This window comes from Rhinolophus hipposideros, assembly GCF_964194185.1.
Source record: "Rhinolophus hipposideros genome assembly, chromosome: 8".
NCBI classification, from domain to species: domain Eukaryota; kingdom Metazoa; phylum Chordata; class Mammalia; order Chiroptera; family Rhinolophidae; genus Rhinolophus; species Rhinolophus hipposideros.
Genome location: NC_138054.1, coordinates 37336314 through 37350311, shown reverse-complemented (window position 1 = coordinate 37350311; position 13998 = coordinate 37336314). Strand labels below are relative to the sequence as shown.

The window sequence follows — 13998 nt, the reverse complement described above, 5'->3', positions numbered from 1 at the left end:
AGCCCTCCTATGTCTTTTGATTGGAGCATTTAATCCATTTACATTGAAAGTAATTGTTGATAGATATGTAGTTATTGCCATTTTATTTTCATAATTTTGATTTTCTTTTCTTTTTTTTTCTTTTTTCTTTTTTTTTTTTGGAAATCCTTCTAAGATTTCTAAGATTCCATGTAATACTGGTTTGGTGGCCATGAACTTCTTTAGCTTTTTCTTGTTTAAGAAGCTCTTTGTTTTTCCTTCAAATTTAAATGATAGCCTTGCTGAGTAAAGTAATCTTGGTTGTAGGCCATTGAATATTTTATGCCAGTCCCTTCTGGCCTGCAAAACTTTTTTGAGTAATCAGCTGACAATTTTATGGGAGCTCCCTTATAAGTTACTGGTTAGCTTTCTCTTGCTGCCCTTAGGATTCTCTCTTTGTCTTTAACCTTTGCCATTTATTTGGGCCTGTTTGTGTGGGCCTGTTTGGGTACATCTTGTTTGGGACTCTCTGCATTTCCTGGGCTTGTATGTTTATTTCTTTTGCCAGGTTAGGAAAGTTTTCAGTCATTATTTCTTTAAATAGGTTCTCAACTCGTTGCTTTCTCTCTTCTTTTTCCAGTACTCTTGTGATACGAATGTTGTTGTGCTTGATGTTGTCCCAGAGGTCTCTTAAACTATCCTCATAATTTTATTTTTCTTTTTTTTTTTCTTTTTGCTGTTCTGATTGAGTGTTTACTGCTACCTTGTCTTTCAAATTGCTGATTCGATCCTCTGCTTCATCTAGTCAGCTGGTGATTCCTTTTAGTGAAGACTGCATTTCGGTTATTGTATTCTTCAGTACTGACTGGTTCTTTTTTACGGTGTTATGTCTTTTTTTAATGCTTGCTATCTCTTTGTTGAAGTTCTCACTAAGTTTCTTGAACATCCTTATAATGATTGCTTTGAACTCTGTAGCCGGATGGTTGTTTGCCTCCATTTTGTTTAGTGATTTCTCTGGAGTTTTCTCTTCTTTCATTTGGGATTCATTTCTTTGTTTCCTTATTTTGGCTGCCTGTTTGTTTCTATGTATTAGGTAGTTCTGCTATGTCTCCTACTCTTGGCCAGTGCCTTATGTAGTAGGTGCTCTGTGGGGCCCTGTCCCTGGTCACCTGGTCTGGGAGCTCCAAGAGTGTCCCTTGTGTGGGTTGTGTGTGCCCTCCTGTTATAGTTGAGCCTTGATTGCTCTTAGCACATCAGTGGATCGGATTGATCCTCAGGCTGACTGGTTGTGGCATTTTGCCATTTCCACAGCTTACAGGCTGGTGTGTGTGGAGCTTACCCCATTGAGTGGGATTTGCTCCAGTGGGTTTTGGTGTCTATCGAGACTGTCCTTTGGGTATGCTATTTGTGTTGCTAATTGGGTGGTGGTCTGCTGAGGTCTGAAGTGAACCTCCAAATATATTAGTTCTGGGGCCTCTTTGGAAGGGCTTCAGTGCAGGCCAAGGTCACCCACTGCCTGTCACCAGATGGAGACTACCTGGTATGAGCTAAAAGCAATCCATGGTTATTCGCTGCCTGTGCTAAAGTTGGAGGCACATGGGAAATGCCATACTGGGAACCGAGGGTTACTGCTACCAGTACCGGGCCTTAAGTACCTCCGCAAAAAGCCAAGACACCTGATGTCAGCACCCACCTGCTGACTTCCTTAAGGTTCAGTCACGGATAAAGCTTCATGAGGTACACAAGTTGGGTAAGCCAGGGTCTTGGAGTCACTGGAGTGGGAAGAGTTGTGGTCACCAGGTTAATATAGATTCTGGTTTGGTGCCAGTGCAGAGCCTGGACTTACTCAACAAAAGTCTCAGAGCACATTGAGGCCAGTCACTACCTGCCTGGGGTCCGTGGACTCCAATAGTTTTCCAAATGAGTGTAATATGGGTGGGCTGGCAGCTCACCAAGAAAATGCTTTTGGCATTGGGGGAGTTGGATAGGGTGGGGTCCCATTGGAGCTCATCAGACCAATCAGATTCAGATTTGGCTCTGTGGGGGAGGGCTCAACATATTAAAGATGATAACTGCCTGCCAGCTGCATGGGAGAAGTACCCCACACAGGGAAAATGGTGACTGTCCTCCAGCCCTCGTACTGAGGCCACACACCTCAGTCTGCTCTTCATATGCCTCCAATACTTCCCCCCCGCCCCCCCCCCCGCTGAGTCATCATCCCTTTGCTGGAGCCCAGAGTGAGTGCTTCCAAGCGAGTGAATCTGTGTGTGGGACTTTTAAGAGAATGTCTGGGTCTCCTTCAGCCTTCCATCCCACCTGTTCAATTAGAATCCCACTGTTTTTCACAGCCAGATGTTGTGGGGGCTCCTCTTTTCTACAGCAGTATTTGGAGCTGGGGATACTGGTATGGGGCTGTGGTCCCTTGCTGCTTGAGGGGGAACTTCCACAGTTGAGATATCCCTCCCTATTCTCAACTGCCACACGAGGTTTGGGGCTAGCCCATTTTGCATTTCCATCCCTCCTACCAGTTTCTGTGTGATTTCTTCTTTATATTCTTAGTTATAAAACTTCTGTTCAGCTAGACTTCAGATTGTCCTCCAGGTTGATTGTTCTATAATTTAGTTGTAATTTTAATGTGTTCATGGAAGGAAGCAGGCATAGTGTTTATCTACTCTACCACCTTGGATTTCTCCAAGAATATTATTGATACATAGAAAAATGGCTCATATTTTATAGGGCATTGAAGATGGGTACAATAAGTTAGATTGACTGTATAGAAAATTAAGAAATGCAGAGCTGTCATTTAATTTTAGGAGGTCTCATTGAATTAAATGAAGGACTGAAGGAATGATGTCATCATCAAATTAGTATGTATGGTTTGTTGGTTATGCCTTGCATGCAGATTGTGGAGTATTTGCTTATAGACTTTCTTATACTTTTTCTAATTGTTATATTGTATGTAAATATATTTTTCTTAACCACAGTGTAATCAGTAAAAAAATATATATACATATTTTTTGTTATAGGGTCTCTAGTAAACAGCAAGTTTTCACACAGTCAGGGAATTTATTTCATACTTCTTTGGTGTTCATTAATCTCATCATTTAAGCCAAACTTAATGTATTGTTTCTTTGATTGCATCTCTTGAGATCCTATAGCCCTCATTTCATACCCATTTGTTTATGAAGAATAGTTTGTAAATTAATATTTATTAATGAATTTGTGATACATTTTAGTCATTGAGAAAATTGAGTCTCAAACCTTAATATTTACCCCACTCAGTATCAAATGAGGAAGTTGTACATGAAGAATAACAGTCAAATGGATAATAAAGAACTACATTATTAGTTGTTTGACAACTAATAATTACAAATCCCTAAAGGAGTTCTTTTCTGGATAGAGTTGAAGCCATAGTATGAGCTGAAGTCTACACTGGCAGTCTAATTCCTCAGCCTGCTCCACTTCACCAATTTGAAATTGTTTAGCCATCTCTTCCCACCTGACTTCCTAGCAGTTAAAGACAAGCATGGAAGGCTTTACCTGAGAAAGTCTGTTCACCCAGTGGATTTTCAGTATGAAATACCTAAAGCAAAAGAGTAAAAAGCATATTGTTCAGAGGGTCCAGACCCTCTTATCACATCAATCACATGGTCACAAGACAGCAGAAGGCAGTAATATTGACTCAGGAAGCAAACAAGAGAAGGTACCTGCTTTAAATAAACAAAACTTGGTAGAATGAATGTCGTCAGCTCTGGCTAACTAATTGTAATACATTGTGATAAATGTTGAAATTGATAAATATTAGATGAAGTAGTAACACAAAGGTGGAAGAGATTAATTGCTTATGTGAATTAAGGAAGGCTTCATAGAGAAAGATATATTAGGGTTGAGTAGATCTTTCAGAGTAATGATGGTAATAAGGAGAAAATTCCAGAAATAGGGGATTTGGTAAACCATAGTAAGTTTGGGAAGATAAACAAACAGTTTAGTATGACTGAAGAAACTTTCATAGGGCAAAAGTGTAAACCAGGGAGGTGAGTTGATGTGAGATAGTCTGAAATCTCGTGCTAAAAAATACAGGTTTTATCCAATGATATCTAGGGGAGGGTTGATGAAAACAAGATGTTGCAATTAAGGTTTGTCCTAATGATATGAATAGTTGCTTATCTCTGAAAAGTTATTGTACAAATATTTCCATTATTTGTTTTCTATGGTTATTGTAACAAATTATCAAAAGTTTTCAATAAACTTGTGACAAATTATTAACAAACTTGGTGGCTTAAAGTAATATACATTTATTATCTTGCAGTTCAGAGGTTAGAAGTTGGAATTGGGTCTTCCTGGCCTGAAATAAAGATATCAGCAGGACTGACTTCCTTTTAGAAGCTCGTTCTAGAAGCTCTAGGGTGAAAATCCATTTCCTTGCCTTTTTCAGTTTATAGAGGCTATCCACATTCCTCAGTTTGTGAACTATTTCCATCTTTAAAGCCAGCAATGTCTGGCTGAATATGTCTCATGTTGATCCTTTGCACATGCTCCCTCTTTTGCCTCCCTCTTTCACTTATAAGAAATCTTGCGATTACATTGGGCCTACCAGTTAATCCAGGATAATCTCCCCACATCAAAGTCAGCTGATTAGCAACCATAATTCTCCTCTCCATGCAGTCTAACATTGTCATATGTTCTGAAGATTAGAGTGTGGCCATTTTGGAGGGTCATTATCTTACCAACCATTCTTAATTTTGTATACATTGATTGAACAGATTACTTTTCAATGTCACATTCCTAGAACACTTTCCTATGATGACAATGATAATAATAGGTCATAGGCTTACCAGATAAGAGATCAAAACTATAAAGAAAAGTTATTATTACAAATCCTCTAAAAATGTGTAAGATGTATTGGCAGGTAGCTCATCTTTCTAGACAAAATGACTCAGCAAGACAGTAGCAGGATTCATTTAGATAACATTTAATTTGTTAGAGCAAGATTTGACAGACTTCATTTCAACAGCTGAAAAAATTAATTTAAAATCACAATGTTTAGTGTATTGGCATACTTTTACAGGTAGGTGCAGGGTGCAGAACAATGACATATTTTTGAAATCTAGTCACTGCTTCTACATTTTAATGAGAAGATTTGAGGATAGATAGAAGCCACACATTTAAGCAGATATGCTTTAGTAGATAGTGGAAAACTGTCATAAAATTGATCCACTGTGAAAATTTCTAGAGTTCTTAGAGATATCTTTGTTATAAATAACACTTTTAAGTGTGTACTTTTCTGAACAGAAAAAAAAAATAGCTATTCACTTTATGAATACTTTTATATTTACAATGCCCTTTTCAAAATAGTAAGTTAAATGGGAATACTGCGATGGAAACTACAATACTTCTAAACTTAAAAACATAAAGAGTTCAAATATACTAGTCTAATGAGATACAATATTTTTGACCACACTGAAAGGTTACAGAATAGAATACTTCAGCTTTATTTACAGGCGTGAACAACATTTACAAGCATGGACAATATTATATTTTGACACATTTATGTATTACTGATTAAGCTCTTGAAATCAAAATCTGTGAAATAAGTACAGAAATAGCATATACCTTATTCTAATATTAACCTAAAACAGAACAGAAATGTATGTTTTCTTTTTCTTTTGTAAAGTTTGTGGTTTTTAGAATATTAGAAAAGAAAATGGAGGTCCATTTTACTATAGTAGAAATACAAGTCCAAGTTGTTATAGTAGAAATTTATGTTTAGAACAATTCACAAAATGGTAATATGTGTTTATTCAATTCTTTATTTTATCTCCATAATTTTTCATCTAGTTTACCAAAAAAACAAGTTTACTCAAAATACATCCCATTGTTATAACAGCCATTCCCTTTTTACTGTTTTATATTCTGCCCTTTCATTCTCTTATGTTCCACTTTCTGTAACAGAGCTCATTACCAAGGTGATAGGAGACTAGTTTCAAAGGCAACATAAGTCAAAAAAATCAAGCCAGTGGTTTCCTTCAGGACATTCATATATTTCTAGTGTTAGAAAAATTTTTCCTTGGGCACAGTGATATCACTCTCAAGAAACCAATTACTTTCCAAATATTTGCAACACTATTTTTGACATAGCTAACTTAGTCATATAGGGAAGCATACTATAGCTATACGGTACATAATATCTCTTATATATAGTTCCTACACTGTAAACAAAAAAAAAACTGATTTAAAATATTTGATTATCTGGTAATTGACAGTTGGATAATTTGTTTGAGTCATTTTTATACATTGGTCATCCACAGCTTGGCTTTTTATTTTTGTGTAGCAATAATTATCCACAGTTCCCTCTATTTACCTTAAACATCCAAAACAACAAGGGACATTTTTGAACAATCTATAATATTCTTCTTGGATCTAAAATAAATGAAAAAGAGAAAGAAAGAGAAATGTTCAACATAATTGCAACAATCACATCAAAATTTTCAAATCACATTAAATTTTTATATTTGTTTTTCTAAATTATTAATGATTTCTGATTACCTGTGAGAATATGCTCAAGGGAATATAAGCTATGTTTATATTCTTATTACCAAGTTTTGTAAAAGTATATTTTCCTAAACATAGCTAGATGTTCTGACTTTTTTGATACTAAAATGTACTGCATAAAGGCAATAAAGGCACAAGTCATGAATCTATGATAATAAGAATTTTTATCACTTTGGTAACCTATGGTACATGAGTATACTATAGAGTTGACCAAAATAGCAAATGCTTACCTTTCTAGATAAAACACACAGGAATAAAAAAATGAACATCCCCTGGAAGGCATTGCTGATGGTGAAGAGGTAAGCTGTCACCACTGATGCATGTACAACATGGAGAACCCCAAAGATCCAGGTGGTACCAAGAAGGAATAGGAGAGCAAGGGCTCCTCTGGCACAAGACCTAGAACATATTTGAAATGTTTCAGTTAAAACAGTAACATATACTCAGCACATCCACAAATTCCTCAAATTATGTGGGAAATGAGTTTTTGGTATAACCAACCTTTAGGAAAGACCAGTAATGATTTTGAAGCTGACGAACTGTGCGAAAGTTACATGGGACAGCCTTTAGGGTATGCTACAACGCTGTGGCAGGATGTACTTCCCAAATCACGGCAGTATTATTAAAATGTAGCATTTTTCAAGGAATTTCCTTAATCTTCAGATATTTTTATCTGGTGAACTGCAGTGTATATGCTTTGATTTCAAATCTAATGTTGCAGTAATTCCCCAAGGTAAGACATATATCTGTTTGGCAATATTTTCTTTAAGAAACCTTGAAAAGTATACCATGTAGGCTGGGGTCACACATGTGCATGACATCAAAGGAAACTTCTATTTTCCTTTCAAGTTTAGTAGAGAAGAAAGTGTAAGATATAAAACTAGATTTTTTTAAACTTCTCCAATACCGTTACCTCAAAATAAATTCATGTCAGAATACTGATATCTTAAAAATAATACATGTACATACTCACTTGTACATATTTTCATCTTATTGCCTATGACTTTGAGTAAAATAATATGTAGTCCTGCTCACTGAGGACACTGTTAAAAATGAGCCATCTCATGATTATTTTCTCATTTATTCTTAGTCTAAGCATTCTTTACTGCAGAAGATGTTTTAGCAGTGTACCTCAGAAAATGAGTCATTTTTAACTTTATTAAAACCAGCACACTACGTGAAACTATGAATGGTGAGGAATAAAGAAAAGTAATCGATCAAACACTTGCTAAATCTTACCTATAAATCTTGTGCAAGGTATTGAAACTACAAAAGTGTTCTCAAGCAACCCAAACATAAGTTGTGTCTGATGGTCCCTATAGTACACTTCAGTTTTTCTTGAACAAACTATTTTCACAGTTTCAATAAATCAGTTTAAATAGAGGGGGTTTGAAGGGAAAATCATGGCAGCATGCAAACTAGGAAACACAAGAAGGAAACATAGTTGTAAAGCTTTGAGAAATGTTTTGCAAAAGAGAATCACTAAAGCCTACTTTTGCTTAAAATAGTCATCATCTTTTCTTTCACAGGGTAGTATGTTTAAAAGGATTGTTTTGGTTACCATTTGATCTGTAGTGATTACAGGCTTATTAAACACATTAAATGCTATTTAACAATAAGTACTTTAAAGATGGAAGAAGGGTGAAAAATTTTAAAAATTGTGCTTCCAAAACTTATTTGTACTTTAAGTTACTAAGGCTTTTAATCACTAAATAAAGTAGATTTAAAGAAACAATTACCTTATGTTCTCATAGCAACTGACTTCTGGTTTCAACCCTGCAGTATGACGAAAAACTTTGTATATAATAACTCCAAAAGCCAAGAGATTCACCTGAGAAAATAATTTCAAAGAAGAGATATTTTTCATAGGAAATTAGATACACATAAAGGAAATAAGTAGTAAAGATTTCAAATAAACAAAAACCAGAAAATCATGGTATGTTTATATCTATTACAAGGTACAAACCTTCTGGTAAACTTTGGCAAACAATTCTGTGGTTGATCTTTATAATATCACTGAAAACTGGTAGTACAATTTGCCACATTGTATTAAGGAACCTGTTCTAGACATTTCCTCAGATATTATGCTGCCAATACTGTAATGAATATACATATTAAGATAAATCTTGGATTGAAAAACTTTATAAACAGTTGAGAAATCAAATTTTTGTTCATTAAATTGTGTATTGTTTCTTTGAGGCGAAGTATTAGTCATAATTCTGTCAACCCTTTAAAATTTAAACTGGAAAGAGAAATCGAAAGGAAATTAGAAAACTCCACAAAATACACTCAATTTCTATTGCTAGAAAAAGTTTGAATGTAAGTTCTTTTGTATGGTTCATCTAGCTAGCTCTTCTAGTATTTATGTTGAGATTTCCTTTCTCTTCATTTAACTTTAATCAATAAATAAATGTTTGTTTGAAGGTATATACATTTTATTGATAAACATTTGTCATTCTATTATTATATTTCCTAATATGGGATAAAGAGAGTATACAAATTAACACCCCTTTTAAAGTGACCGTATTATGAAAAGTTTCCTCTTCTTTTCTTTCCTGTTCTTATATTTTTGAAAACCTATAAATCATATTTGCAGTGTCAGAAGACTAATTGAGGGGTATATTTTAAGTGAATATCTATTTTAATATGAGCATACCAATACTGTAAAACATTAAATATTATAAAATAATTTGTATATTACTCCTTTATTGAATATATTAATCCAAACATATTTCAAAAGCCATTTTATAATAACTTTAGCAAAGTGCAATACTTTAATTTTCAGCTGATTCTCACATTAGTATTTCTAAAGCTTGGAAAAATTCTGTTTTTTCTTCTATAATATATTCTAAGGACTTTCATAGTTTCTCAAAATGAAGCTTAATGATTACTATTATAAAAAGCAGTATGCAACAATGGGCGAGATAATTTCATGTTGTCACTTCTCCATGGAGAGGTTCTTGAGAGTAAAAACTTAGAGGAATAAGGATCTAGTTCCTTCTTCCTGCTTCCAAATGTTTATTAATTCTAATGATATGATTAATTAATTCTAATTACATTAAGCTTCCATACAAAGAAAAGACCAGGGAGGAGAGAAAATATATTTAAATTAATTTTTTAACAGTTCCACTTTACTATGTGCTCATATAACTAACTGAAATAACAATTTAATAATTAATTTTATAAATAGTCTTTACAGCTTATGAAAAAATGATGTGTAGTGTTTTCTAGGTTTCTATAACTATAGCTTCTTTAAATAAATTTGGAGACAGTATTGTATTTAATTTTATAAAAATATCCATATTTATAAATAATAAAAAGTATTAACATTTGGCTAGTATAAACAATATATTCAAAGCATGATTGGTTTTAAAATCTTCAAAGAATTTTTATGAGGTGTTTATATTGAACTTATTATCTCAACAAACAAAGATTTATAAGATAAAAGAAGTTTAAATGATAAATGTTCTCTAATACATAATTTTTCCACATAAGTAATTTATAATATTTATTAAGTAAACTTTCTCAGACTTCTGCTTTTGATAATACAGATTTGAAAAATAGTTGCTCATACTGCTTTGGTTTCTCAGAAGTGCAGATATATTTTGGATATGCTCTTCTACATCGTATGCTTAAATAGTGAAGAATAGAAATGGAACATTTCCTAGGGGTGATTCAGTTCTGGAAAGTACATTTTTTTTTTTTACAAAAGGGAAAATGTTTACATAGTTATAAAAACCAGGTGCTGCTGGACAAGTAGGAGACTAATTCTTACACCATTAACTCATATTTTCCCAATTGTAAGGGAGAACAGATTAAAATACTTTTATCAAAAGGTGTTATTGTAGGGAAAAAAATCACAAATATATTGATTGTGATGTCTACATTCATGGATAATAATACAAATATATAGACCTTTCCATTTGCACTTATTCTAAATGTTTTATAAAGTGTCTATTAAGTGTCAGGTATAGTGGTGTGGCCTGGTACATATTAATGAACAAAACAGACATTGTCCTTGATTCTCATAAACTTATTAAGAAAATAGATGGTAAACAAATTTTCAACCAAATTAGTATAAATCTACAAACTGTGATACAGGCCATTAAGTTACAAATTTAAACTATTAGGAGAGACAAAATGTGTATAAATTAGAATGAAGGTTTGGGAAATATCTCTCCTAAAATTTAGCATTTAAACCAGAACCTGATGCATTGTAAATATTAGCAGATCAAGAATGAGGGGAGAAAGGCATTCTATGAAGGGAAAAACATTGTAGAAAAGGCCATAAGGCTTGAGGGAGTTGAGAATGTGGTATGCCTTTAAGGAATTAACAGTGGCAGGGGTATAGTAAACAAAGGAAAGAATAGCATGATGCAAGGTGGCTGAGGTAGAGATAAAAGTACTTAGATTTTACCCTAAATGCAAAGGTTTTTATTTATTCTTTCACTCAGGAATTACTTATACCCTATAAGTCTTTTCCTCAAGGAACTTACAGTATAATGGAGAAGATGACCAGTCAACAGGAAAGTATAACACTATTCAATAAGTGCCATGCAATTTGCACAGTAAAGTAAAAGAACAGAGGATGATACCCTAATGTATGGTTTGTAAGCCAATCTTGAATGACTGGTAGAACCAAAGAAGGGCAACCTAGAGAAAATAAGTGATCACTCCAGATCTTCATCATTAGATCTACCTACCGTGTTTCCCCCAAAATAAGACCTAGCTGGACCATCAGCTCTAATGCATCTTTCGGAGCAAAAATTAATATAAGACCTGGCATTATATATCATATCATATATCATATCATATCATATCATATCATAATCTATTGTATATATTATATTATATTATATTATATTATATTATATTATATTATATTATATTATAGACCAGGTCTTATAGTAAAATAAGCCCAGGTCTTATATTAATTTTTTCTCCAAAAGACGCATTAGATTGGATGGTCTGGCTAGGTCTTATTTTCAGGGAAACATGGTATGTACAATCATTTCCCAGGTGATCAGATCCAATGGCTCAAAATACTATCTGTAGGTCCTATCTGACCTCTCCACTTGGAGAGCTTATAGGCATCTTGTGTTAAAAATATCAAAAACAAAACTGCTATTCTTTCCTCAAAGAACCTATTTTTGCCATAATCTTCCCCACTTTGGGGGGCTGAGGGGCGATGTATCTCATCCTTCTAGTAGATCAGGCTTGTTCATCAGCAAACCCTTCACCTCTCCCTTCAAAACATATTCAGAATACAACCACCACTCACTGGTTTCCCAGCTCCTATTCTGAAAGAGACCACCGTTGTGCCTCTCCTGGGCTATTGTACAAGCCTCCTAATTGGTCTCCTCTCTTCCAGCCTTGCCTTCCAACAACCTCTTTTCATTACATAGTCAGATTTATCCCTGTAAAATGTTAAGTCAGACCAGTTCTCTATTCAGAGCCCTCCAGTGGCTTTCCCATCTCAGAGTTAAAACTGAAGATCTCATAATGGCCGCTAAGGTTTGAAATGGTATATGTTTTCCCTGAAGTCTTAACTTCATTCTCTGATCACTTCACTCCACTCACACTGGGTTCTCTGTCCTTCCTCCAGCACACCAAGCAGGCCTTTGAGTGTTTGTACTTTCTGGGCCCTCAGATATTCCTATAGTTCATTCCCTCACCATCTCTTCTTAAATGCTGCTTATCTACAGACTGCCTCCCAGTGTACTTTTATCTGAAACCCAAATGATAAATTAGACCTGAAATCAATTCTATGGAAATGTAGGAAATGATGGTTTTCCTTATCATGTCGGACAATGTGTATTCTGCCAACATGTTTATCCTTTGTGTTTGTCACTAGAAAACTAACAGACTCTCCTTGACCAAAGTTTAGTCAGGTTCCTCTGATCCTGGCCTTGACATTATCAGTGTCTTGATAATTATCAGTGACATTATCATTCTTATCTAGGCCTTGACATTAGGCTTCAGTGTCTATTCTTGCGGACTCCATTTTTAGTAAGAATCCTGCTAAGTCATCCTAAGAGGGGATCCTCACATTGTTGACATTTGATTCCTCATTCCACAGCCTTGATATCTGATCATGGTGGTTTGCCTTTCAGCAAGAATATTATTTAAGAATTCTCCTTTACCTTGATGTCACCTCTTAGTAAATTTCCGTCTACCAACCCCTTCACCCACGCCCCTAACATACAACCTGTTCCTTGGCTATAATCCCCAGATATCTTTTTGTATTCAGAGTTGGACCAAATCTCTCTCCCCTATTGTGATAGTCTTGACACCTATCACAAGTAGTCTTGAACAAAGTCTTTCTTACCATTTTAACAAGTATCAGAATAATTTTTCTTTAATTAAACTCAGAGCTAAATCCAACATCATGTTACAATATTCCTCAAATTTGGAGTAATTGAAAAAGCCTACATTTGCTCCTTTTACACTGCCTGCATTCTCTCTTAGTCATAAACATACAAAATAGTTTTAATCCCCTTTCTAACAGAATAAAATACCACAAAGAAAGAATCAATATATCCTTAATGCACATGAGTGTATTTACTTAGAGGTGGAAATTAAATTGAAACTCTGCGTTTTATTTGGTATGGAAAAGTATCTTTTGAGAAGGAAGTTTTATGAAATAAGTATGAACAGTCTGAAAGGAGATAAAAGCCAAAGCTCAAAACAAAATTATATAGAATTAAAAAGTATTTCTGATAATAAGTAGTCGTTCACAATTATTTCAGAAGTAACGACTTTGAGGATAGAGAGAAAAGTATTTGTATTTTAGGCTAAATAGTTGGAAATATATTATTTGCACTGTGCTTACTGGCAATGGCTAATCAATGGTAACTGACTTAAGTATGTAAATAATTTTTTTCAATATAAGAAAACATTAATATTAACCTTAGGAAAATGGTGCCTTTAAAATCATTCACACATTTGTTCGTTAGTGTTCACCTATATATGCTGGTTTTATTAGCTGTTTTTCCCCTATTATTTAGCTCTAAATGTTAGTGCAACAAACGCACAGGGATTAATGATTTACAAATGAACAAAGTCATTCATGGTCATTTTTGTCTCAGTTTAAAAGAAACGAAACAGTTTTAGCTTGTCAAGTAGGAGTCCATAATACATTTTTAGGAATAAACAAGGCAAGGACATTAGATGGCAAACATAAGAACTCTGAAATTCATCGCTGTACTTTAGAATACAAAAGAGAGTGAAAATAGCTGTGAAGGAAAATAATCATTCAAAGTCATGAAAACTTAAACCTTGAGAGAAAAATATTTTAAATTTAAAATCATTCCCCTTGCTTCATCTTAAGGGATATTTATACAGAGATCTGTTTCTTAACTTCATTGATATATGCAGTTACTTCAAAGTTTGGCACACATGTTCTGATGTTTGACAGAGTGCGATAAAATTTTTTAAGTCTTACTTTTTTTAACAAGAAATTTAAATAGAGGAGCTGGTGAAAGAGCG

The 13998-nt window shown here is 34.2% G+C and overlaps 1 protein-coding gene across 2 annotated transcripts in view; it reads right to left on the bottom strand.

The window, feature by feature from the left end:
- Positions 1–4907: 4907 nt before the first annotated feature.
- Positions 4908–13998, bottom strand: part of ADGRL4 (adhesion G protein-coupled receptor L4) — a 105907-nt gene continuing 96816 nt past the window's right edge. Inside the window, exons 14-16 of one of the 2 annotated variants that reach the window (XM_081057096.1) lie at positions 8250–8341; positions 6741–6909; positions 4908–6378 (exon numbers count right to left, since the gene is read on the bottom strand). In XM_081057096.1, the coding sequence (XP_080913222.1) occupies positions 6316–6378; positions 6741–6909; positions 8250–8341 (324 nt within the window). In that variant the 3' untranslated portion in view covers positions 4908–6315. Of the gene's footprint in view, positions 6379–6740; positions 6910–8249; positions 8342–13998 lie in introns of those variants that run through there. The other variant, XM_081057097.1, reaches the window with a different exon arrangement.